A 26,586-nucleotide genomic window follows, 5' to 3' on the forward strand; every position below is an offset into this window, starting at 1 on the left:
CCACACTGCTTTCCAGAGTGGCTGTACCAATTTGCAGTCCCACCAGCAATGGACGAATGAACCTTTTCCCCACATCCTCACTGACATTTATTGTTGCCTGTATTCTTGATGGTTGCCATTCTGACAGGAGTGAGATGAAAGCTCAGTGGAGTTTTAATTTGCATTTTTACTTAATGAAGTACATGTTCCCACTTTTCCCCTAGTTTCTCAAATTTCTAATTTCCTCCTTCAGCTCTACTGGTTATTTTATTTTACTTCTTCACTTACTAAGAAGATTAACATGCTTCCTCATAGGACCCTCAATTTCCTTCCTTCCCAATGCAACATAACTCTCTGGAGTTCCATTTGATTCCTCTTTCTTGTCTCTTGGAGGAAAAATTTCCTTTCATATTTATTAAACACATATTTTTTAGATAGTACGATTTGCAAGGCACCTTGCACTCATGCGACTGTTCGCACAACTTCCAATTTTCTCCATCCTGTCCTTCTCCTTTAACAGTCATGTCTTTATTCATTGCATCCTTGCCCTTGGTCTGCATGAACAAAGAAAATGAGTCTGCTACGATTATTATTTGGTGAGGGCAGTACCAGGGATTGAACTCAGGGGCACTCAACCATTGAGCCCATCCCCAGCCCTATTTTGTATTTTATTTACAGACAGGGTCACCCTGAGTTGCTTAGGGCCTTGCTAAGTTGCTGAGGCTGGCTTTGAACTCGTCATCCTCCTGCCTCAGCCTCCCAAGCTGCTGGGATTACAGGTGTGCACCCCAGCACCCAGTAAGTCTGCTAGTATTTTAACCTTTCTAGATGTGGTCCAAAGTGGGATAAGGTTAGTTTGGGAATCAAAAGCTAATATTTTCAGAAAAGATCACTTCATCTTTTTGGGAGGAATCCTCTCTTCTGTAGGGCAGGAGTTGATGGGATAATATTTATAGCTCTGCTTATCATTCTATGATTTTATGAGTTCCCCTCTTCATTTGAATTCAGAAACCAAAACCAATATATTAAATCTTAAGTAATTTGATATGCTTTATTGCCTCTTGGATTTAATCAATAGACATTATTGAAAGTGGTGTGGGTTTTTTTTTTTATTGCAAGGAAATAACATCCTTTACATGGAACATATAGCCCTTGAAGCTATGATGATCTTTCGTCTCATTAAAACATAATGAGAGAAAATCTGCCTTCTCATAATGAGGCAGAACTAAAAGGCCCCTTAGAACAATCAATAAAAGATTATTAAGACAGAAAATTTTTGTTAAAGAAGAGAGAGTGTATTTCCTTCTATGACTGCAGTATTATAATAATAGAGCAGGATTAGATGTCCTCACTTTAAAAGTGCTCACATCATAGATTTGGATCAAGGTTACTTTTGAATATTCTTTTTAAAACATGAAAACTGTTTGCATATTTATTCAGTGAAAAAAAATGATTTAGTTTTGTCCATATGTAGACACTCATCCGTAGATTGCTTTATAATAGGATCTCAGTTTTCAAAAACTTTTAATGATGGAAAACTTCAAACATATACAAAGAAACAGAGTGATCTAATGAGCCCCCTCGTCGCCTCCTTGTCTAGCTCCAACAATAATCAACTCTCAGCCAAAGTTGCTCCTTTTATCTTTTTATACCCCCATCCTTAGGCTCTCGGAGGGATATATATCATTTTCCCCTCGAATACGCTGGTGTGCATCTCAAAAATATTTAAAGCAAAAATATCACAGTGTCAGGCCCCATGTTTAAAATGAGCAATAATTTAATATCATCAGATGGTCACACATTTCTAAATGCCTCACTCTCCTGATTTTTCTTAGAGTCTTCTCAGATCTGGATTTTTAAAAAAAAATCTGCACATGGTGATTGATATGTCACCTAAAAGCTCATCATCTGTAAATTCTCTCTCCCTTTTTCTTTCTCTCGTGCACGTGCCCTCTGTGGACACTTTTTAGTTTGCTGTTGCACTTGGTAAACAAGGTCTTTTCCTCTAGAGAGCTTTTCGGGGTCAGGGTTTTACGGATTTCGTCCCTGTGGTGTTATTTCACACACTCCCTCTCTCCTATATATATATATATATTTTTTTTTTTTTGGTCAATTGACCTTTGTACCTAACAACTGGCTCAAGTTCATGGTTCGATTTTTCTTTTTTTGCTTTTCCACCAAGAATGTCTCAAAATCGGTGTGGAAGTCTTCCCTGAAAGACAGATCATCCTGTTGTTTCTCTTTTTTGTGATATCAGACATCATGGCTTAGATGGTTTAGCTCATTTAGGGTCCCGTCTTAGAGCTGCTATCACAGAATACCATAGACCGGGCGGCTTTAAAAACATAAATGTATCTCAATGGGAAGTCCAAGGTCTAAGGTGCTGGGAGGGTAGGTTTCATTCTGAGGGACCTCGCCTGGCCGGTGGGCAGCTGCCATCTCACTGTGTGCTCTGTGACAAGGAGAGCAAGAGAAGAGCAGGTGCTCTGACACTTCTTCTTCTAAGGACACGGATCCTGTTAATCAGCTCCCCTCCCCCCAGACATTATTGACCCTAGATACTTCCTTGGGGGCTGTATCTTCAAACACAGACACAGGTGGTTAAAGCTTCAACATATGAATTGGGGAGGCCACACAAACCTTCCCAAACAGTTTACAAACCAGTGACCTTCTAACTCTATCCTTCCTTTTTCATTCTAGGCTACATAGTTTTATAAAGAGAATATCTGCTCTACCCTTTGCTCACCTACTGATAGCACTCTTTTTTTTTCTTTTTTTTTTTTGTACCAGGGATTGAACCCAGGGGTGCTTAACCACTAAGCCCCATCCCCAGTCCTATTTTGCATTTTATTTAGAGACAGGGTCTTGCTGAGTTGTTGAGGGCCTCGCTGAGTTGCTGAGGGTGGCTTTGAACTCACAATCCTCCTGCCTCAGCCTCCTGAACTGCTGGGATTACAGGTGTGTGCCACTGCAGCTGGCCTCTGTAACACTCTTATAGAAACAACAAGAAGAGAGGTGCACACCTGTAATCCCCGCAGCTGGGGAGGCTGAGGCAGGAGGATCTAGAATTCAAAGCCAGCCTCAGCAACTTAGTGAGGCCCTAAGCAACTCAGAGAGACCCTGTCTCTAAATAAAATATAAAAGAAAAAGGGCTGGGGATGGGTCTCAGAGATTAAACACCCTTGGGTTCAATCCCTGGTACCAAGAAAAAAAAAAAAAGATCAATCCTTTTCTTTTCCTTGGCAATTGTAAACAAAGTGGTTTGTTCTCTAGTATCCTCTAACAGTGACCAATTAGTTTTGTATGTTCCCTTTTCATGCAGTTATGAACTCGTGGGTTTAAACCAGCCTTCTCTGTCTGTGTGGCTTGGGACAAATCACTTACCCTCTCTAAGCCATGGATCACTTAGCTTTGTGTTGGGAACAACATGGCATCTACCTCCTGAAGTTGTGAGATTTCAGTGACATGGTATCTGCAAAGCACCCAGTGCCTTGCTGGATTCAAATAGAAAGAGCAGCCACATTGTTATTCTTTCAATTATCATAAATATAGACATAAAGTACAACTTTAGCTTTTATCCTTCAACTGTTCCTCTCTGACTTCTGCTCTGAGATCTGAACTATTTTCCAGTATGAAAGATGCCATATGCTGCCTTTGAACTACTTGACTAAGATCTGTGTCTTTGCCACTAAACAACCAGCCCAGTGCACTGGAGTAAGTTCCCTATTCATGGAGGGTGATTTGAAGACTGTGTGTCATATTTAAGAGGTGTGCACACAGACCACCAGGTCAAGGATCAGAATGACCAAAACAACTCCATGAATGCCTTCAAGTGAGAGTACAGAGAGGCAGTTTGCCATGAGCCCTTCCAAGGAAGGAGGGTGTGGGAAGAGGTTCAAATCTCCGTGCATGATTATTTGCAGGTTTCAAATTTTTTTCTGACAGTCAACAGTTCCATGTCAGATTCCTGGTTGCTGCCTCCTTAGATCACGAGCTTAAGTGTGATGTGTGTTTCTACTCAGGACCTCTCGCGGATAAAGCACACACAAAAGTCCTCCCCCTAAAATCAATTTCTACTATTCTTTTAATGAAACTCTGTGCTTCTGTTAAGGTAAAACTAGACTTTTTTAAAAAGGAGGGGGATGAGAGAAACATTTCTGTTCAATGATTCTTCCTGTCTGGTGCAAATACATTAATTGAATGGAGCCAATTGATTATGGATCCATTTTTTTTACCCAAAAATAATTCTATGGTATTCTAAATTGCTTTCTGGGTATAAATACAACTCCAGCTGATGAAATATTTAAATGTTAAAGAAGACATTCCAAATGCACTAGATTCAACCAGGGCTGAATCCCAACTTGAATTTTACATTCTATTTGCAGAAAATGAGATATGGCAATCTGAGGTCTACTCTAAAAAATGAAGACAGGGGTAAATTAAAGGTTGTGACTTATCTTCATTTTTTTAAAAATCCACATTATTTTGAAAGTTTGGTTTCTGGCAAGGCATACATCATTCCAGTACTTTCACGTGTACATTATTAAACTGCAGAACTGTTCTCTATAGAAATGTCTCTATTTCTCACATTCCTGTCAAGCAGAAGTATAAAGTTAAGAAGTTTATCATCAGTGATTTTCTTTAATGTGCTATGATAAGGCTAAGGAAATTGTACTAGTTCATTTTACATTGCTATAACAAAATACTCGAGGCTTGGAACTTTGTAGAGAAAAAAGGTTTATTTATTTCATCATCTTGGAAACTGAAATTTCAAACAGCATGAAACCATTGAGAAACACTTCCGCATCAGCCCCGGCATGGAGCTGGATCATGGATATGTCTACATCATAGCAGGAGTACCTGTGAACAGGACAGGTCATGTGGCAAGATGGGACCCTAGACAGTAGACAGACAGTCTTACTCTCTTATAAAAACGCTTTTGCAAGAACTAACCAGGGTCCCACAAGAACTACTTTAATATCTCCCAAGGTTGATGTCCCCAATGACCAAATGACCTCCAACGAGGCTCCACTACTTAAAGGTTTCACCAGCTCCTACTACCCCCAAACTGAGGACCGAGCTTTGAACCCATGAACCCTGGAGGCACATACTGAAACCACACCCAAACTACAGCAGTGTGCACAAAAACTCAAGAAGTCTCTGCTGTAAACATATCTAGGAAAACTGTCAAGTTCAAAATTACTTCTGTAGGCAAGAAATTAATTCCCAAGACTGTCTAACTAGGTGTCAGAAGAACGTTGTCAACTCTAAGGAGAAAACTGTGGCAAATTTCATTTTATTATTCCATATAACAGATACCAGAGAATTGGAGCTGATTCATTTAAAGGTAATTATCTTACTCAATCTGATGGAAAGATAAGTTGCACTTTTTACTCAACTAAGAACCGGCACTATATCTGAGCCATATGTATTGGCGTATTTTGAAAATGTTTACCTTGATTCTAAAGGATGACTTTGCAAAATATTTTATTAACTAAAAAACAGATCAAAACATTCTTCTACTTGTAGTTTCTACAAATATAGTAAATGTGGTTTCTTTAAATATGTTTAAAGTTATTAAGGACAATTCTAAAAAGACATGTATTTTTTTTAATTTTAATTAAAGTTATAAGTCTCACACAGCCTGAATTTACTTTGCTCAAGTTAATTAGAGATTGTCTAAATTTGTAATTTTCAGAAAATCATCTTTTTGGTTACAAAAGCCATAGCTCACTGGAATAAATTAAAATAATTCCAAGATAATTAAAAACTGAGATTCAGTCTCCATGTTTCACTCCTCAGTGGTAACAACTAATATTACTTCAGTGTTCTGTCTCTAGATCTTTGCCATGTCAGTGAAAATCTCAATGTGTATTTATACAAATATTTTATTTCACAAAAATGCAATACATCTATGTTATGCTTGGCAATTTATATATTTTCCCCTTTGGTTCTATAAGAAATTATAAACAGTGTTCAGTTTTCTACACTGCTATTCATCCTTTAACCATTGTATAACATCCCATTGGCTGGATGCCTCTTCGTTTATTACTGTATTTTTCATAGGCATGAAGATTATTTCCAAATTATTCTTACTATTTCAGACATGTGTTTTATTTTGTAGATTTGTGTCAGAATTCAAGCACAGATTAAAATTTCAATCCATGGGCAAAAGTTGCATTTATCCAGTTTTACATGAGGCACACTAATGGCACCATGTAGGGATAAAAGCAACTAGATGCTCAGTGGGTTTGAGCATGATGACTGGCTTTTATAAATTACCTTGGATGCTTGCTTTATTTCTGCTTTCTCCCTTCAGTTCCTGGTGGCAGGCCTTGGAGAATGACTGACTCAGCAGTCATTCCCTACCCTCAGCCCCTTGCCTATAGATCTCTTCCCTACAGAGCTCAGGAAAATAGAAGATTCACTTCCTAGTCTCCCAGGCAGCTAAATGCACCCAGGGACACAGCAGCCATTTTGTGACCATGAGGCAAAATACATAAGTACTGAAGATATATTGGTTCAGACATCATTAATACCCTCAACTATCTAGCTCCAGACTTCCTCCTCTGTGTGAAAAACTCCTATTTAAGCCACTGGAGGTGAGACTTTATGTTATCCTCAGAAAAATACTTTAATTGATCCAGTCCTCCAGCTGCAGTATTAAGAAAATGGAAATAGAATTTCTTTTTGTCATGTAAGTAATTTGGAGTTCCCCTTTCATGGGGCCTGGTCAGAATGCCCCAGTTGATGATGCTAATTTCCAATTCTATATGGCTATTTTAAAAAATTAGTGTATTATAGTTATATATAATATTGAGGTTCATTTTGACATAATTTTATAGCATGAACTATAATTTGCCCCAATTCAGGCCCAGGTCTTCCCCTTTCCCACTCCTCTTCTTTCCCCATCCCCTTTGTTCTACTCCACTGGGCTTTTTTCTGTTTATTCGTAGTTTTTTTAAAAAATATTAGTGCACTGTAGTTATACCTAAAGGTGAATTTTTGTCTAGGAAGATAACATAAATCACAAGGTAGCTCTTCAGTTTTTGGTAGTATGAAGTAGAATACAATATGGAAGATCATTGGAATCAACTAAGAACACAGCTACATACCACAGAGAAGGAATCCCCACAGTTTTACAGGGGAAAGATTTTGAACAGTGGTCTTCAATGTCCTCCCATTAAATGCAATTCTGCTGTCTTCCGGGGACGACCTGCCATTTTCACTTTTACATGAAGGTCCCATTTGAGGGTTTTCATTTGTTTGTTTATTTTGGCTTTTTTGGTACCCAAGATTGAACTTAAGGGCACATCCCCAGCCCTATTTTGTGCTTTATTTAGAGACAGGGTCTCCCTGAGTTGCTAAGGGCCTCAATAAGTTGCTGAGGCTGGCTTTGAACTCACGATCCTCCTGCCTCAGCCTCCCGAGGGGCTGGGATTACAGGCCTGCTCCACCACACCTGCCTCATTTGAATTGTTTACCGGGTTGTTTGCCAAAACCTTATGGGTCAAAATATCATATCCCTCTGCACTAACAAACTATGCACTGATGGCTGAGAAGATACTTGGGTCCATTTCCTTAGACAAACCCAATTATCAGTAGGAAAAGAAAAAGTAAAAGAGAAGAATTAGACAAAAATCAGGAGCAATGGAACATTAAGTGTTAAAGGAGTTTTTTAGCCAACTGAGCCGTTCCCGTGTCGGCGGAGGAGCTTGAGAGAAGCTGTGGTTAATCAAAAGATCTTTCTGCCCTGGAAAATATCATGACAGTCTCTATTTCTCACTTTTCAGGGCTACTAGGGAGGTAATCAGCTCCTATAAACAGCTGTGTTTCCAGAACTGCCTTTTAGGCAAGATGGGCACAAATGGCTCCTCAGTCCAAGAGAAGTCACCAGAGGAGGAGGGACAAGAGAGGCCCTGCAGGGGGGATGCAGGGGGCGGGCCTGGGTCTCCAAATCCTGTGAGCTGTTGAAAGATGGAGCTGAGTGCATGTAAGAAAGCCAACACACCCAGCTGGGGATGGCTGGCAATTGGGAGGAGGGACTTGTCAGGAATCATTGGCACCCTCTGCTCACATCAGGACACCCTTCCCACCCGCTTGGTGAGTCTGTGGTGCTGCAGAGTAAATAATAATAATAATAATAATAATAATAATAATAATAATATATTATTATTATAATTATTACAAAATATATTATTACTATTATTAGTAGTAGTAGTAGTTGAAAGGAAAGTGACCACAACACTCAGAGCAACCAAAACATCTTTATTGCACCAGTGCAACAAAGAGAAAAGAAAGAAGGAAAGAAGGAGAGAGAGAGAGAGAGAAAAGAGAAGAGGAGAGATGAAGACGGAGAGAGCAAGAGCAAGAGACAGAGAGCACACGCAAGAAAGATAAAGAGCAAGAGAGAGAGAGCAAGAGAGAGGGGGGCCTGGCAGGAGGGAGTTTTTATAGCCCAAATCTAATGGGGCCTCTGGATCTGCAAGCTGCCTTGTTGGCCCCAGGGGGGTTGAGTGCTCAGCCTTGACACAAACAGGTGATAAAGGACCAGATAGAGGGGGGTTTGAGTGCGTGGGCTATCTTGCAGCCAACATCTGTTCAGCCTGCTCTGCAGACAACACAGTTCAGCCTGCTCTGCACCCAACATTCCTCCCTTTTTGTTTTTCTAAGTGACATGGGGGGACAGCGGCTTAAAGTCCTCTGGCTACTTCCTGCTTAATGGTGGGTGGCGTTAGACCTAGAAGGGGAAGTGGAGGAATGTTTGGGGGACAGGTCTGAGAACACCAGGGCAGCCAGAAATAACACTCAGTGGCTACAGACAACTACTGTGGTAGGGGTAAAGTCCATAAAAGTTCCTTGAAGCCACAAGTCCTCGATGGCATCAAACCAGTCCTGGATGGAGGAGATTCTTGGTATCAGCCACTGGTCCTGTAGCAGGGACTCTAGGAAGTATTGGAGGTGGCTTTGTTGAATCCAGTAATGTTAAGGGTGACAGCCCGATTGCAGCCAGTGGAAGGGCAATCGCCTTGACCCATAAACTGAGAGTGGGTGGTGTCAGCCCGGTGTCAAGTCGCTTGGATGTAGAAGCGGTATCTGTGGTTTGAGATAAAAACTTAAGAGAGAATAATGATTAATAAATGAAGAAGAGGGTTGGCGAGAAATTTTGAGTTTGGTGGGCGTGGTGGAAGTCCAGGACTGGACATTTGGAACAAGGTGGGAGACATGGTGGTACCAGGGGGAGTTTAGGTTTGATGCTTTCTTATGGGGATACTTGCTTCCTTGTGGGGATACTGTAGAGCAGACAGAATAAGCAGAGTGGAAGTGCTGGAGAGTAGTTCTCATTCCTAGGAAGTGAAAGAGGGGTTGTGAAAACTGGAAAAGGGGTTAGAGAGGGTTTTAGATGGGCACAGAGTCTCTGGAGCCAGAGGAGTTGGTCATGAGTCGTAGGTCTCCTTGGGCATCAGGGCTGGTAGTCTTAAAGAAGTAGTTGATTGACCAGCTTGTTGGTGAATTTGTGTATCTGATCTTGCAGGAACTTCTGTAGGCAATTTAATAGACATGGTCCTATTAGGAGAAACAGAGAGAGGACTAACAGGGGTCCTGTGAGGGGGAGGAGCCAAGGCCATACTTGACTGAACATTCCCCATGGAGCCTGTTGGCCTAGTTTCTGTCTCCTCTTTTCTAGCTGTTTTGTCCTTCATTACTCCCAGGAATGACTGTGTTTTGGCTTAACTGGTTTTGGTAGGTGTTTAAGATCAAGTTGGTCAAAATTGACTTTGTTTCTATCTATTGTTAAGAGTCAGCCGAGTTCCCATAGGGGTCACTCCTGGGGGAACTTGAGAGCAGCTTCTTAGTTCTGCTAGTGCCATTTGCGCTAGGATGGGTCGAGGTCTTGCTTGACCATGTAGCTTCCCTTGGAAGCATCAGGGATGTCTCCCTTCTCCAGTGACCCTCCTATTCACAGCAAATGCATGGATTGGCTTTTCATTCTCCAGTGGTCTCAAAAATCTCCCTGATCAGGAGGTTATGTGGCCCAGAGTTGCAAAGCTCTGTAGAGAAGTTCCCTGTTTCCTGGATTCAGACTGGCTCAGAGGGCCAGAGCCAAATATTGGTTTTCTTGGCCATTTTAATTTAAGTTTAAGTCTTGATCTTAAACATCCATCAAAGTCAGTTTCACCTTAAATTAAGAGTATTGGGCTTTAGCTCAAGTCTGGCCTACTTTGGAGTCATTCTGACATGTAGTAAGATGGGAAGCACAGCCTTATCCCAGGTAAAGCTAAGATTTATAAATCTTAGGTAAAGTGTTCTACTATCGAACTGCTCTTTGTTTTTAAATATCATTTTATAAAGTTTATATATGTTGGTGCTTGATGTCACATGAATACTAGGTAATACAGTATATTATATTTAAATTGTACTCAGTGTATAGAATTTTATATTAATCTCATTGATAACAGGTCCAGTTATAGAACATTAAATGATATAAATAAATCTCCAATAAGTTATTTTTATAAGCCTAAAATAACCATGCAACCTTTTGGAGAACACCAGCTTGATATACTTTTTTAAAGCTTCTATCTTAATGACATATACCTGGAAAATATGAACACATTTAATATACAAAGAAGAGTAATAGTACCACAATTATTATTTATGTTTTTATATTAATCAAGTTTAGCTCTTAAAGAAATAACATATTACAATATTGCAAAATAACAGTTGTTGTTTAACCATAGTTATATAACCCTTAATTCCTTCAAGATTACTTGCTCAAAAAACTTACATATATAACCAACATACACAGACCTTCTTTATCACTTTCTTAAACCTATATAGCCAGCGTACACAGACCTTCTTCATCACTTGCTTAAACCCTTTTATTTACTTAATAGACTCTCTTATCCAGAAACACATTTTCCTTGTATTAAATCCATACTTAGAACCTTTGAAACAATCCTTGTAAATTTATGAACCCAGGCAAATTATTCCATTTTAATAAGAGATATTTTGTTATTTGCAGCACACAATTAATCACATCTGTTGACCATTTCATGAAAATATAAACAGTGTTTAAGTGTATAGAATTATACTGTTGTAGGGACGGACAAGGCAAGGCACCTAAGATAGCAGTGAAGATAGGGAAACAGTCTTATTTGGTTGTAACCGGATTCAGAAGGCACAGCTTCTGTTGTAATCAATTAATCCCTGAACCCCAAGTTTAGGTTGTTTCAGAATTTTGTACCCAACATGTAAGGGAAGGGGCTCAGAAGTTCACAGTCTGCAGAAGTTCACAAAAAGCAGTTTTTGTGTGTTTGTGTGTGTGTGTGTGTTCTGGGCAAGTTAACCCTTCCAAGGACACACCTGGGAAGGGGAGAACTTTTTCTTCCCTTTCTCTCCTCTTTCCTCCCCCCTGACTCCCCCTCGCCAGCTGTTATCATGGAGCCCATTTGGTAACCTCCTTATCTTAGACTTGTAGCCTTCTCTGTGAAGCCCCAGCTCAAGGCCAGAGGCCTTGTTTACATATTTTGTGAAAAACTAGTAAGGGGGTGTCCAGCGCCTGGAGTGCTGATTTTTCCAGACACTGGCCAAGTAAAACAGGGCCATGGGAAAATAGAAAGTTTATCTACATTAAACTTTTTTGTAGAGATTCTTTTGCTGAAAGTCCTAAAATCAGCCATGGTGAAGATTTCTGGAGAAGGTCAGTTAAGACTTTTCTGTGGGCCTGGGTAAGGAGGGGTAGACGGGAAGGTGGGCCTGAGAGCAGCTCAGTGGATCTGAGAATGAGGAAGGAGTGATGTAAAAGAACAGGATTTTCCCTAGCAAGGAAAACTTGAGCAGTAGAACAGGTAGAGCAGAGGGTAGGATGGGAGTGAATATCCCAAAAAGCCTGTAGGGGACAATTCTTAGTGACCTGTTTTCAGTGATGACAAAGCAACTTTAAAGGTCATTTCACCAGATCTCTGATAGGGGTCCAAGGGCTCTCCTCAGCTCGTTGAACTTTGGGTTAGCTGGTGTGGGCCCTGACAGGAGAATAGAGGAGTGAGTGGGTGGAGGGATTCCTTCAGTACCTGCTACCTCAGGAAAGAGGCAATGGTTTGAGGAAAGGCGGTTGTTTAGTTTTTGATCTAGTGAGTGGAGAGGAGAAGTCAGGTTGTTCAGGTGGGTGAGACAGTGGAGGGGCTGGGGCAGAAGGTTGAGGGTGAGGACCTATTTGAGCCGGGCGATAGGGTGGAAATTCATCAGTAGGGTCAAAAGTAGTGGATGAGTCCGGAGGAGGAGGAGATTGGGGATCAGTGGTTGTGGGTGTTGGTTTGCAAGCTAGAAAAATTTGCAGAGGTCTGCAAGAGGTGCAGAGAGCACAAGCAAGAAGAAAGCTTTGGCATAGCAGCTTTTTACCCATTTTTTCAAATGCTCACAGTAATTGTAGAGATGCCTTAGAATGGAGGGATCCAGGGACCCAAAAGGGGGGCCATCTGCTTTGGTTGTCTAAGGAACAAGTGGGCCAGGCCTGGGTGCTATATTTGATCAATTTTGGGGGGTTGATGTCTGGTGTCAAGGAGAGGGTTTTGAGGTTATCCAAGAGGCATTGTAGGGGAGAGTCAACCGGCAGAGAGGACACATTACCCATGTTGCAAAGTAGTATAAGGAGGAGGGAAGAGGACGCAAACTTGGTATAGAGGAGAAGGAAGGAGTCGCAAACGTAGTATAAGGGAGCGGGAAGGAGATGCAAAGATAGTATAAGAGAGAAGGAGGAAACTGATTTATTGGCTAAAGGGGCGTCCCCGCTAGAGCCAAAAATCAGGAGTGCCTTAGTGGCAGGTTCGAGCTGCAGAGATTGGTCGTCACCGAATCCTGACAGTCGAAGCTCTCATCCTGGACGAAGCCGGAGCCATAGGAGACCTTGGCCAAGGCTTTTTGGGACCCCTCCTGGAGAGGCCAGATACTCCCAGGGCCAGAAAGAGGGGAAAGAGAGAGACAGGGGAAGAGGGAGGAAGGGGAGGGTAAGGTTCTCTCTGGCAGCCGAGTCTTGAAGGTGTGAGGACTAGGATTTTAGGAGAGCCACGGAGACTGTGAAGGTCTGGGTGGAGTGTGATGTTCAGTTCTCTGTTGTGTGTCCCTGGAGGTTACAGAGTCCTTCCAGGGAGACCTACAAAGCCTATGCTGGGAAACTACCAGCTGGGGAGGGATGGGAATAATTTTGAACCCAGGAGTCTATTCTGCCCTAGGAAGGAGTCCCTGAGGGCCACCATGCCCTTAAAGGCTGTGGTGGGGTGTTTTCCTCCCCGCAGGTGGGCAAAGAGGTTTGCCGGACAATCAACGGTCAAATCCTCCTGACACCACCATTGGGTTTAGGACTCCAGGAAGGGGAAACTCACCAATCGAAGGTCGGTGGTGGATGGAGTTCTGGGGTCGAGAAAATGGGTTCAGGCCTGGGTTCAGGCCGTCCAGTGAGTGGCACTTCTGAAGGAAGAGGGACCCAAAAGTGGGTTTTAACCCTCTCCCGGGTTTCGGCACCAATGAAAGGAAAGTGACCACAACACTCAGAGCAACCAAAAGATCTTTATTGCAGCACTGCAACAAAGAGAAAGGAAAGAAGGAGAGAGAGAGAGAAAAGAGAAGAGGAGAGATGAAGAGGGAGAGAGCAAGAGCAAGAGAAGAGAGTGCGTGCAAGAAAGATAAAGAGCAAGAGAGAGAGAGAGAGAGAGAGAGAGAGAGAGAGAGAGAGAGAGAAAGAGAGAGGGGGGCCTGGCAAGAGGGAGTTTTTATAGCCCAAATCTAATGGAGCCTCTGGATCTGCAAGCTGCCTTGTTGGCCCCAGGGGGGTTGAGTGCTCAGCCTTGAGCGGGACTTGACACAAACAGGTGATAAAGGACGAGATAGAGGGGGGTTTGAGTGCGTGGGCTATCTTGCAGCCAACATCTCTTCAGCCTGCCCTGCAGACAACACAGTTCAGCCTGCTCTGCACCCAACAGTAGTAATACTGGGAATTGAACCCAGGGGCCCTTAACCACTGAGCCACATCCCCAGCCCCTTTTATATTTTATTTTGAGACAGGGTCTTGCTAAGTTGCTGAGAGGCTGGCTTTGAACTCACAATCCTCCTGCCTCAGCTTCCCAAGCCTCTGGGATTACAGGCATGCACCACTGTGCCCAGCCTGATTTTATAATGAAAATCACCATCATGAGTCACTTGATGACATTTATGTGCCACCTGCAGTGTCCCAGCATGAGGCACACAAAGATGCCCAAGGCCTGGTCCTGATGGCCAAGGGTGTGTAGGTTGGCTGGGGAGTTAGACACCCTCTTGTCTTTAAGACTCTAGTCCCACCCTCTTCCAGTTCATGATTTATGTTGCAATCTGGGTGGCGTGGCACACCGCAGCTGTTTGGTCCTGTTCCTTCCTTGTGGAAATCCTGATCTGGTAAGAGGTAGGTTTCTTCACATTGACAAACAAGTTCTGTATGGGTCAGAGAGCAAATAGGTCAGGAACCCGGGTCCTGGTTTGCAGGTGTTCAACTCTACTTTCATAGCAGGAAAGTAGCCACAGACTGTTGTATAAATGTAGAGATGTGGCTGGGTACACTCCAGGGCTGTAGTTTTGGGATCCCAGCTGGACCACACCCAACACATCTCCGATGCTGTTTGCTCCAGTTATACCAACTGCCCACCCGAAACGTGCCTCCCTTCTCTCCTGTGTGCTTTTGGCTTGCTGCTCTCTCTGCCTGAAACACTCTTCTTCTCACTCCTACCTGGATAAATGAGGCTTGTTTTCCTGGTTTCTGCTTAGCTCTGCATTCCTCCAGACAGCTAGTGTGGCAAGACAGGATGGGGACTTCAGCAGTGTAAGAGGTGACGGGCTGTGGCTTTGCACACTCACACACAGCAGCTCTGCTGACTGACATTTAACCACAGAGGCCTGCAGTGGCTAACAGGTACCTGTAAGAGATAACTGCAGTGGAAGAAGCAGGAAACACAGCAACGGGACAGAACAGTCCCCCTTTAGGCTTAGGGCAGTGGAAGTCCCCATGCTGTGAGCTGAGAGTCCCCAGGCTGTTGATGAGCTAATACCTATGCAAGGAATGTCGAATGCACCCTCCAACAGAATTGCACCTACTCCCTTGCCTCAATGTGCCCCAAACTCACTTATGTATAAAAGCAAAAGCCCTGCTGTGCTCGGGGCTCAGACCTTGGGAATTATTCCTCTGGGCTGTGGCACCACTAATAAAGTGTTGCTTCCAGATCTCGGTGTCCTGACCCCCATTTCCCACTCACTTCATCCTGTCTTTCTGGTGCAGGTATACACTATTTTTTCCAACATGCTGCAAATACTGCCACTATAGGAATGTACTGTTACAGTGCCGGTTCACAGAGAGAAAATTCCCTGGAGATGGGGAAAAGAAGGTCTTTGTTCTATTGATTAATTTAATTTTAGGAAGAGCATCTGGTTCATGCCAAGCACTGTTCAAGATGGTAGAGTCTCGCCAATTAAAAAAAAAAAAGTATTACCTTTTTTTTGGGGAACACAAAAAGGAATAAATAAGATCACAAATACAGGTTTTTAAAAGTCTGTTCATGTTTAAGAAATAATAAAATGAATTGATGAGGGAAGGGTGAGGTCGCCTGATTTAGGTGGTGCAGAGACTTCTTGTCTAAAACGGAAATGGAAGGGTGAGAAGGATCCCTCCAGGCAAAGCAGAGGAGGAAGGAGATTTCAGGGGAAGGAGACGGAAAACTCACAGGTCCTGTGGCTGGAAGGAGCTCAGCTTGTTTGGAGGGAGCCAGGGAGGCATGAGCTCAGGCAGACAGAAAAGGGTGGTTTCCTTTGTGAATTGAGTCCTGGCTTCCCTGTCAGGGGCTGGAAAATAGTGGATGCTCACTCAGCCACTGTGTTGAGTTGCCTTTCCCAAAGCAGATCTGGAGATGAGAACTGTGGCTCAGGAGGTGGGCTGGGGTGGTGGCTCAAGAGGCAGGGAGGTGGGCTGAGGTGGTGGCTCAGGAGGTGGGGGGTGGGCTGAGGTGGTGGCTCAGGAGGTGGGGAGGTGGGCTGAGGTGGTGGCTTAAGAGGTGGGGAGGTGGGCTGGGGCGGTGGCTCAGTGGTGGAGCTCTTGCCTAGCATGTGTGAGGCACTGAGTTTGATTCTCAACACCACATATAGAAACAAATAATAAATGAAATAAAGATCCATCAACAACTAAAAATAATTTAAAAAGAAGTAGGGAGGTAATGCCGGAAACCAAATGATAGGGAGGAGGAGGCAGGAAGGGAGGAAGGTCAGCCACAGGAGCAGGTTGCTCATTCTCATGGTGCAGCCTTAAAGAAATGGGGTCAGCCCCACCTCCACAATACACAGAGAGGCAAGAACACTGGCATCTTCACCCACCAGGCAACGTTGGTTGGAAGTAGCAGGGGTACTAACTTCCAGAGATTTCTACTTTGCTTTTCTGCCTTGTGTAGCCGAGCAGGCTCCTGCTGCTTGAGAAAGCGCCTGATGGAGGGACTCAGGCACAAGAGGGAGGAAGCCTCCGTGAAGCTCGGTTGGCCCCTAGAGAATGTGGGAAAGCCACCAACTGGCCCTGCTATGGTAACTAAGAGAATAAGTAGCCGAGCGGATAAAGGAGTGCAAGAATGACTAATCGTATTCGAGAGAAATAAGCCTAAAGAAATGAAGGGCCCTGTCCCAGGGGACACCTGTGGTGGCAGTTGGGCTGGAGGATGGCAGATTGTGCAGATCTCTTCTCACCGAGGGGGGAGGCCCCATGTTGGAGTCTGGTGTTGGCCCTGGGGGGCGTATTCACATTCACACTCTGGGAATTGGCAAATGTTATAGGTCACAGCTGCAGCCCTGAAACCTAGTTGTGTCACTACTGGATCCCAATTCCTTCCTTACATCCTGTGGCCTTGTTTTAGTCAGGGATGTTTTTATTTATTTATTTATTTTTTTCTGCTCTGACTATAAGACCTGACAAGTACAATGTTAGGAGGAAAAGTTTATTTGGGGGCCCTCACAGTTTCCGAGGTCTCAGTCCACAGACAGCAGGCTCCATTCCTCGGGGCTCCAGGGGAGGCAGGACATCATGGAGGAAGAGTGTGGTGGAGGGAAGCAGCTCACATGGTGATCAGGAAGCAGAGAGAGACTCCACTCTCCAGAGACAAATAGAGACCCCAAAGCCACGCCCCCAATGCCCCCTCCTCCAGCCACACCCACCTCCTCCAGCCCCCACCCAGTTAATCCCATCAGGGGTCCATTCACTGGTTGGGTTAAGGCTCTCACCACCCAATCATGTCTCCTCTGGACCTTCCTGCACCGTCTCACACGTGAACTTTTGGGGACACCTCACATCCACACCATAATAGGCCCGTTAGGTCCAAGGCATCCTTCCTGGGGAGGCTTGTATGCCAGGCCCTGGAGATGGTGCCCCTCCCTGGCTTCATGCAGAATGAGGGCAAGAGCCATTCATCAGTCTTATTTCCTGTCCTCCTCCAACCAATTGTTTTCAACTCTGACTTGCAAATCAACCAGAAAGATTAATAGCATCTTCCACGGATATTTCTCATTGGCTTTCATTCCTTCCAAAGTGGAAGAGGCTTGCCCTTCTTCCCAGGGGAAAAAAACCTGTGGAGCCATTACCTGTGCAAAGACCATCCCCGCCCTGGCTGATGGTGGCTTATGGATGCCAATTATGCTAGGAAACGCTGGGCCATGCTTCTGTTCTCTCTCACCTGCATGTATTTCGAATCAGGCTAACAAAAGAACTCTCTGTGGGCTAATTTTGCCATTTTGAGAGTAATTTTTTTGTTGTTAGGAACAGAGTCATAGATCACCCCCAGACAGTGGTGAAACGAGAGCCTTTGCCGGAGATTTATGTAGGTCTCCTGACCTCAAGGGAGGTGACTGATTGGGCTAGTGGTCATGATGCTGATTATCTTTGGATGTGCTAGAGAGCAGGTTACTTTTTTCATTGTTTGAATCTGGAGCTTGAGGAAACCTGGGAGCACAACGATTTGATAATTCCCTTGATTGGGAAGATGGGCTTTTGTTCCCAGGGTTGTACCTGCAGTGTCTGTGAAGGTGAGCGACACAGCTTCATTACTAGAAAGGTGGGTACAGATGTGCAGAGTCCAGATTTTGGAGAAAATGACACTCCCCCCCTCTCCCCCACACAGTGTCTTTATGCCCCTCATCAAGTTGTCTGTAGCCATTTGTTTTAGTCAGCTTTTTTGCCACTGTGATTAAAGGACCCCACCAGATCAACTGGAGAGGAGGAAAGGTTTAATTGGGGGCTCAGGGCGTCAGAGGTCTCAGTCCACAGACAGCAGGCTCCATCCCTCCGGGCTCCAGGGGAGGCAGGACATCATGGAGGAAGAGTGTGGTGGAGGGAAGCAGCTCACATGGTGATCAGGAAGCAGAGAGAGACTCCACTCTCCAGAGACAAATAGAGACCCCCAAAGCCACGCCCCCAATGCCCCCTCCTCCAGCCACACCCACCTCCTCCAGCCCCCACCCAGTTAATCCCATCAGGGGTCCATTCACTGGTTGGGTTAAGGCTCTCAGGACCCAGTCTCACACTGAAGTCCTCTGAACCTTCTTGCATTGTCTCACATGTGAGCTTTTGGGAACATTCCACATCCCAGCAGATGCACGCCTGTAATCCCAGCAGCTCAGGAGGCTGAGGCAAGAGGATGGTGAGTTCAAAGCCAGCCTCAGCAAAAGCGAGGCCCTAAGCAACTCAGTGAGACCCTGTCTCTAAATAAAATACAAAATAGGGCTGAGGTGTGACTCAGTGGTTAAGTGCTCCTGAGTTCAATCCCTAATACCTCCCTCACCCCAAGGAAAAATTTTAAAAAATAACTATATTTAGTGGTATAAGAGGAAGAAGAAAAAAGAAGATGAAGTAGAAGATTCACACACATACCTGCATACACACACCAGGTATTGGATCCAGGGGCACTTGACTATTGAGCCCCATCCCCAGCCCTTTTATTTAGAGCCCTTCTATTTAAAGACAGGGTCTCCCTGAGTTGCTTAGGGCCTTGCTAATTTGCTGAGGCTGGCTTTGAACTCATGATCCTCCTGCCTCAGCCTCCCGAGTAGCTGGGATAACAGGCATGTGCCACCACTCCCAGTCAGGAGAAGATATTTTAACACTTGTTGAGGATTATGAGCCTGAGATGTTCTCTCAGTTAATATGGACAACAATCCTACGAGGTAGGCAGTGTCCATCTCAAACCCTTTGACCATCCAACTACCAAATTGATGTTTTGTCAGCTTCTTGAATTTGTCACACTTTTCCTCCCTGAGGACTGTCACATAAGCTGCTGCCTCTGCCTGGGGCACTTCCTCCCCTACATTTTGCATGGCTTCCTCTTCTTTATCTTCTAGTTCTTATATCCTATATAGCATCCTTTCTGTCTAGAACAGCTTCCCCTTCAATCATTATATAGACACAATTTCTAATGATTTTATTTGTATATTCTTTTGGGTTCTCTCTCCTTCAAGCAGCATTAAGCTCCGTGATAGCCAGAGAACTTCTTTACCTGTCTTTTCTCTGGTGTGCTGATCTTTCTGCACTCCAGCAGCAGGAATACAGTTGAGTCGACCATTAAACATCTGCTGAAGGAACCGGTGGTTCAGCCCTGATTTAGCAGATGTGGTTACTGGGATGGGGAGTGTGGTAGGACAGGATGGGAACTTTAGGTGTGTAAGAGGTGACAGGCTGTGGCTTTTCACACTCACACCCAGCAGCTCTGCTGACTGACATTTAACCAAAGAGGCCTGCAGTGGCTGACAGGTACCTGTGACAGATAACTGCAGTAGCAGATGCAGGAAACACAGCAATGGGACAGAACAGTCCCCCGCTTTGGCTTAGTGCAGTGAAAGTCCCTAAGCCATATGATCTAGGAGTCCCTAGGCTGTTGACAAGCTAGTACAATATATAAGCAATGTAGAATGCACCCTCCAATAGAATGGCACCATCCTGGGGCCTTAATGTCCCTCAAACTCACTTAAGTATAAGTAAAAGCCCTGCTGTGCTCGGGGCTCAGACTTTGGGACTTATCCCTCCGGGCCATGGCACCACTAATAAAGTGTTGCTTCTGGATCTTGGTGTCCTGACCCGCATTTCCTGCTATAGGCGAAATACAGTAATCTACCCAGTGTTCCCTGGCTAGCAATTGGCTCCAACTCAAATCTGCCTAACTCCAGAACTGCCCTGCTCTGTCACTTGGAGTGAAATGGCTGAGGGAGGACTAGAAAGGGAACTGCCTTCATTTCCTCCCACTTTACATTGGCTCTGCAGCACTAAGAGAATCTCAACAGCTACCCCAAGAGATGTGTGTCCCCTTTGCCTTGACGGTTCTATTTACAGGACCAGGCCCCCCGTCTGATGCACTGTGGGGGAGCTGATTTCACTCTCTCAAACATGGAATCCTCGTCCCTGTAATGAGTTAATCACTCAGCAGGATCTGACTCTTCCTGTGTTCCGCAGACATTATCCGCTTAATCCTCACCAAAACCATGTGAATTTCATGTCAGTCACACAGTATGATTTCCCTTTAATCAACCTTAAAGCCACAGGTATCACATTTACCTGGAGTCTAATGCTTTGTGTTCTCAAAGTTCAATAAAGGCTCCAAGAAAAAAACTAATGGTGTACATGGTTTAAATAGTTGGGTGCCTCCTTTCCACACCTATAACTCTTTGAACAAGTTAAATACATTACTTATCATTCCCTCTTAAGTTTCAAGTGGCGGTATTCATCAGACCCTGCTACCTAATACACAACTTTAATATGAGATGAAAAGCCAAGGAGTTTCTACATAACTATTAAGCACTGAAATGAACAAGATTCATCTTCAGGTGCTTTAACTTTAACTTGAACTTGATGTGTTTTAAATGCCCCCCAAGGAATTTTTTTTAATTACAAATTTGTGAAGTGGTTAAGTGTGATTAAGTGATTATTCTATTTCTATTTTCTATTCTGTTTTTTTTTTTTTTTTTGGGGGGGGGGTTGGTACCAGGGATTAAACCCAAGGCATTTAACCACTAAGCCACATCCCCAGCCCTTTTAATTAATTAATTTATTTTTGAAACAGCGTCCCATTAGGTTGCTTAGGTTCTGGATAAGTTGCTGAGGCCGGCTTGAGATCCTCCTGCCTCAGCCTTCCCCAAGCTGCCTGCCAAACTTTTAACATAGGAATATTAAGCTTCACACGCTCATCACAACACTGTTGTCTTCAGGAAATATGATCATGTGGGTTACGTGTTGGGCACAACAACTGGCCCATCAAATGGCCACAGTGGTCAATGCTACCACATGTACTTCTTTGGTTATACTGAATGCTGAAGTGTATCCTTCAGTGTATCCAAAGGCTCTTACCCTGAGAAATGCATATGTGCAAATATCACACAAATCTCTCTGTGAATTAGGAGAGGGTGGCACGTAAGTATATATTCCTCTTTTTTAATTCTAGCAGGCTGCGTGTGGTGGCACATACCTGTAATCCTGGTGACTTGGGAGATTGAGGCAGGAGGATCACAGGTTCATGGCCAGACTCAGCAACTTAATTTTCTCAGCAGTTGAGGGAGGTTTATAAAATGACCCTGTTTTACAGATTAGGAAACTTAGAGCCGGAAAGAGTTCTCTCTACAGCTACAGTCCAGGGCTTCAGACTCCATGGTAATTTCTAGAAGAAGTCTTACCAAAAATGCTATTTTGACATGGTAGAGGGGGTGGGATATCCAGTATTATATGATGAAATATAGATTCAACTACTGAACAATTAAAATCACTTTCTCCTTATTCCCCATTCCTACTGATAATGAAATTATTTGGCCATGAAAAAAACCAGCAAATCTGCACCCCAGGGACAGAGATGGGGGTCCCCTTCAGCCTTGGTGTTCTGTACTTTATTCCCAGATTATGGAGTGGGCTGGAGTGGCCTCTGAATGCCTGTAACCCTATGGGTTAGGTAGACTATGAAGGAAAGCAAGCACTCTGAAAAAATCTGTTGCTAGGATGTTGACTCCCGAGAGCTGAGGGTTGTGTGGATTTGCCTAGGGAGTGAATATAAATTTCCTACCTTTTGGCCTGGAACAACTTATCATAGCACCTACTATTTACAGTAATAATGTCTGCTAATATTTGTTGAGTGCTAACACTGTGCAGGGAGGATCTGTTCTAAATGTTTCACATTCATTAGCATATATGAATATATCTTGCTTTCTACATCTACTATATATATATATATATATATATATATATATATATATATATATATATATATATTTTTTTTTTTTTTTTTTCCTTAATGGAGCTGGTTTTTTGTTTTATTTTGTTTGGTACCAGAGGCACTTGACCACTGAGCCACATCCCCAGCCCTTTTTTATATTTTATCAGAGACAGGGTTTTGCTGAGTTGCTTAGGTCCTCACTAAGTTGCTGAGGCTGGCCTTGAACTCGTGATCCTCCTGCCTTAGCCTCTCAAGCTGCTGGAATTACAGGTGTGCACCACTGCACCTGTCTTGTTTCTAGTTTTTAAATACTGATTTAAATACAAATAAAACTGTCCACAAAACATTCCCTGTGAAGGATTCATAAGGCATTGTTATCATTAACCAGTCTCTTCCATTGGTGACCCATTAGCACACGGCTTTCCAGGTCATTGACTGTGACATTACATCTCCTCCCTCTGATGCATGGCAGCTCTTTACACACTGAGAAGGGACACAGCCCTGGTCCCCAACAATTCTTCAGTAACATTCCTCTAGCTCACCAGATTATTCTCTAGACCTCACCATCGTTGCAAGTTTCAAGCCCCAGCCTTAACCAAATATGAGAGAGTTCTTTGAAAGGACCACAGCCACCCTTGATCCAGACCCTAAACTGCTAATTTTAATTATTATATATAATTAATGCATATGTAAAATAAAAAAGATAAAATACAAACTATTAAATATATAATAATATGTATAATAAATTATATTAAATAGACTATATTAAAATATTACATATAAATATATAATAAAATATATAAAATATTATTCTATAAAATAAATATTAAAATTTAAAAATATATAATATATAACATATATGTATTACATATTTTTGAAATATATAAAAACATTAAAATATCATATGTAAAATATATATAAATAAATAATATTATAAATAAATATGTATAAATGATATACACCATAATAAATAAATTATATCATAAGTAAGTATTTATATATCATGTATAATGTATATAATTTCATTTCACGTACATATTTTAATTTATATATTTAAGTCAATATCATCCTAATAACATCTTCTCTCTCTCTCTCCCCCACAGCTTTTTGCCATCTTTGCATTTGCAACATGTGGTGGCTACTCTGGAGGCCTTCGGCTAAGTGTGGACTGTGTCAACAAGACAGAAAGTAACCTCAGCATCGACATAGCATTCGCCTACCCCTTCAGGTAGGCCATGGCCGTTTGCTTCCCAGCTTCCCAAAGAGGGGGCTTTCTTCCATCTGGGGTTTCTCCCAGGGGCTTCTGGGTAAACTGAAAGGACTCTGCTCACACCCGTGAGATTCCCAAAGGGGTGTCCACCCGCTTCCCCACCCCAGAATGATCATGAGTTGTACCTGCAAGTCAGAATGGACTGTCCTCCAAAACAAAACAAAACAGAAAAATACCCCCAACAAAATCAACTTATTACCCAGGATATTGGGGGTGATCAATACAGATACCCCAGTTCTACAGTTCTCCTCCATTCCATTTCTCCATCCTTAGGGTTTCCAAATTCTCTCCAGATTTGTGTTACCTTTCATATCCTATTGACTATGCAGTTCTGGCTATTTAATGCATTTAATAATATTAATACTGAATACTTTCCCCTGGGCCGGGCACTCTGCTCAGCCGGTTGACCTGTGTAATTGCATTACATCATCACACTTACCCTGAAGGGTGTACTATCACCCTCTCCATCTACAAATGAGGAAACTGAGGCGCAGGTGTGTTTGCTCATATTCCCTTAGCCAGTGAGAGATGGGGTCAGTGTTTGAGCCCCCCTGTCTTGAGCCAGGGCTCAGATCTCTATTGATACACTTAAACTGTGAGGAATGTAAGCCTCTTTACAAATTGCCGCAGTCTTGGCTGAGCACAAGATCACGAGCCACTCACAGCTTTGTAGATTCAAACAGCAGTTCTTTATTCCCGAACTCACACCGGCCTCCACACACACGTTCTGGGGAAATCCCAGTTCTGCCGCCGCCCAATTCACCTACTCCACCAGGCTTTCTTTTCCAATACTTTCTGAATCTCACAAGAACTCAACGGGAACTCAAGGATCGGGTGTGCCTGAGGCAGCAGGATACGCCCTATTCCCCCGGCAGGGTACACCTTAAACCTGGAACTTCCCTAAACCCAAGGACGGGATACTCCCTAAAACCTGATTAGCTCTAAACCCGGATCCGCCCTGGTCCTTGAGCAAGGTCACCTTACTAAAGCATACATGCAATGTCCCAGCGAATGTCCTCTAAGCAACATGGGGTACACTGGCAAGGAAATTTCATGTCATTCCTACTTGGAAATGGCCCTCAGCAACAAATTCAGCATGAAAGACCATGCCTTATCTATGTTTGTGTCCTGTATACTAAATGATGGCTCAATGCCTATCTCAAACCTCACATCTTTTGATTCGGATCTATATAGCCAAAGTGGATTAATTGAACTCAAGGAAAATATGGTGAATTTATGTAAAACTCCCGTATAATTGGCATCAAATTACGGGTGTGTTTTTCAAAAACAACATACAATGCATTATATTGACATCTTGTTACTATACTCTCCTGTTCCTTTCAACTAAGGAATGTTTGCTAGTATTCATTTTGTACCAAGCATGGTGCTGGTGCTATGATTACAGAAAACAAGTAAAAATTGGCACCCCCACACTTAAAAAAAAACCAGATAAGTACAGTGTTTTTCAAGACTATTTTCATGGAGACCTAGATAACTAATGTTACTAAATGGAAAGAAATGAAGGAGGAAAAATAGGAAAGGAGAAGAGGTGGGAGAAAAAAAGAGTCACTGGGAGGAAGAATTTTAAAGTAGAATCAAATCTAAGAAATACTTTTTAGCACTTTTTTTTTTTGGTACTGAGGATTTAACCCAGAAGTGCTTTACCTCTGCACCACATCCCAGCTCTTTTTTATTTATTTATTTATTTTATTTTGATACTGGGTCTCACTAAGATGCTTGGGACCTCACTAAGTTGCTGAGACTGGCCTCAAACTTGCAATCCTCCTGCCTCAGCCTCCCCAGTCACTGGGATTACAGGTGTGGGCCGCCATGCCTGGCTAGCACTTTATCTTTCTAATGCTCATTTTGAAATCATCTAAAGAAGCACAGTATTCCCCCCAAATACACAAAAACTCATTTTTTCCCACTGGATATCTCAGAGGCTTTGTATATCATGGAATGTACCTTTTAAATATTGGTCTATCAAACTTTTCCTAGTCTAAGACAAATCGGCCTCAATTCATAGGTAATGAATCACAGAGAAGTGACATTTATACTAATATTCTTACTGTTAAATTTTAAGATTTGCAGACACCCTTGCACCAGGACTGTTTTTAACTAATTACAGAGTAGAGCTCAGAAATACTAAGCATGTCATCCCTGGCAATCTGATGGTGATAGCTAGCTGTGCTGGTGGACATGGGCTGGGGGTGTTTGACACTTCTGAAAGTTCTAGATGAAGCCTTGTGGAGGAGAGTGGCCATGCTGATGCCTGCTCACGGAAGAGCATTCAGGATCTAGGGTCAGAGTGGAGAATTGGCAGTGGACAGGAGATGGGCATGGGATGTTCACTAACCTCAGTCAAGAATTCATTAAGTCAGAGTCAGTAGCAGTGGCACACGCCTGTAATCTCAGCAGCCTGGGAGGCTGAGATAGGAGGATCATGAGTTCAAAGCCAGCCTCAGCAACAGCGAGGTGCTAAGCAACCCAGTGAGACCCTGTTTCTAAATAAAATGCAAAATAGGGCTGGATATAGGGCTCAGTGGTTGAATGTCCCTGAGTTCAATCCCTGGTACCCCTCCCCACCCTGTAAAACAGTCAAGGTTGGGAGGACATGAGCTCGAAGCTCTGGGCTGGTCCTCCTGGGCTCTCTTCCTCTGCCACACAATGGTCCATCCCCATCATCCCATACCCTGCAGACTCTCCAATACCTCCTGGGAAGCCCCAGTCTCCTAAAAGCAATGTAAAATCCACCGTTCAGGAAGAAAGGAGCCTTTTATCACAGGGCCTCAGCAACTTAGCCAGGCCCTGTCTCTAAATAAAATATAAAATGGGCTGGGGATGGGGCTCAGTGGTTGAGTGCCTCTGGTACAAAAAAAAAAAAAAATTAAAAATGCTGGGGGTGTAACTCACTGGTAGAATGCCCCTGGGTTCAATTCTCAGTAAGGGAAAAAATTCATGTGCTCCTAAAACTTCACAAGCCAATGCCAATGATTTGCTCATAACCCGAGAAATAAGAGCATTCAGTGTCTTCTGTTCAGTTTATTGCAAAGATGAGGACAACAAATTCAAATGCCAAGTCATCTGAACAAAAACAGTTATTTT

At 43.3% G+C, this 26,586-nt stretch overlaps 1 protein-coding gene across 2 annotated transcripts in view; it reads left to right on the forward strand.

The window, feature by feature from the left end:
- SYNPR (synaptoporin) overlaps positions 1–26,586 on the forward strand; it is a gene marked incomplete at both ends in the record, with an annotated part of 340,854 nt that overhangs the window by 184,645 nt on the left and 129,623 nt on the right. For both annotated transcript variants that reach the window (XM_081285129.1, XM_081285130.1), the window contains one exon: positions 23,315–23,439. In XM_081285129.1, the coding sequence (XP_081141255.1) occupies positions 23,315–23,439 (125 nt within the window). The remainder of the gene's footprint in view (positions 1–23,314; positions 23,440–26,586) is intronic.

Source organism: Spermophilus citellus (genome assembly GCF_964194105.1).
Source record: "Spermophilus citellus genome assembly, chromosome: 3".
Taxonomy (NCBI): Eukaryota; Metazoa; Chordata; class Mammalia; order Rodentia; family Sciuridae; genus Spermophilus; species Spermophilus citellus.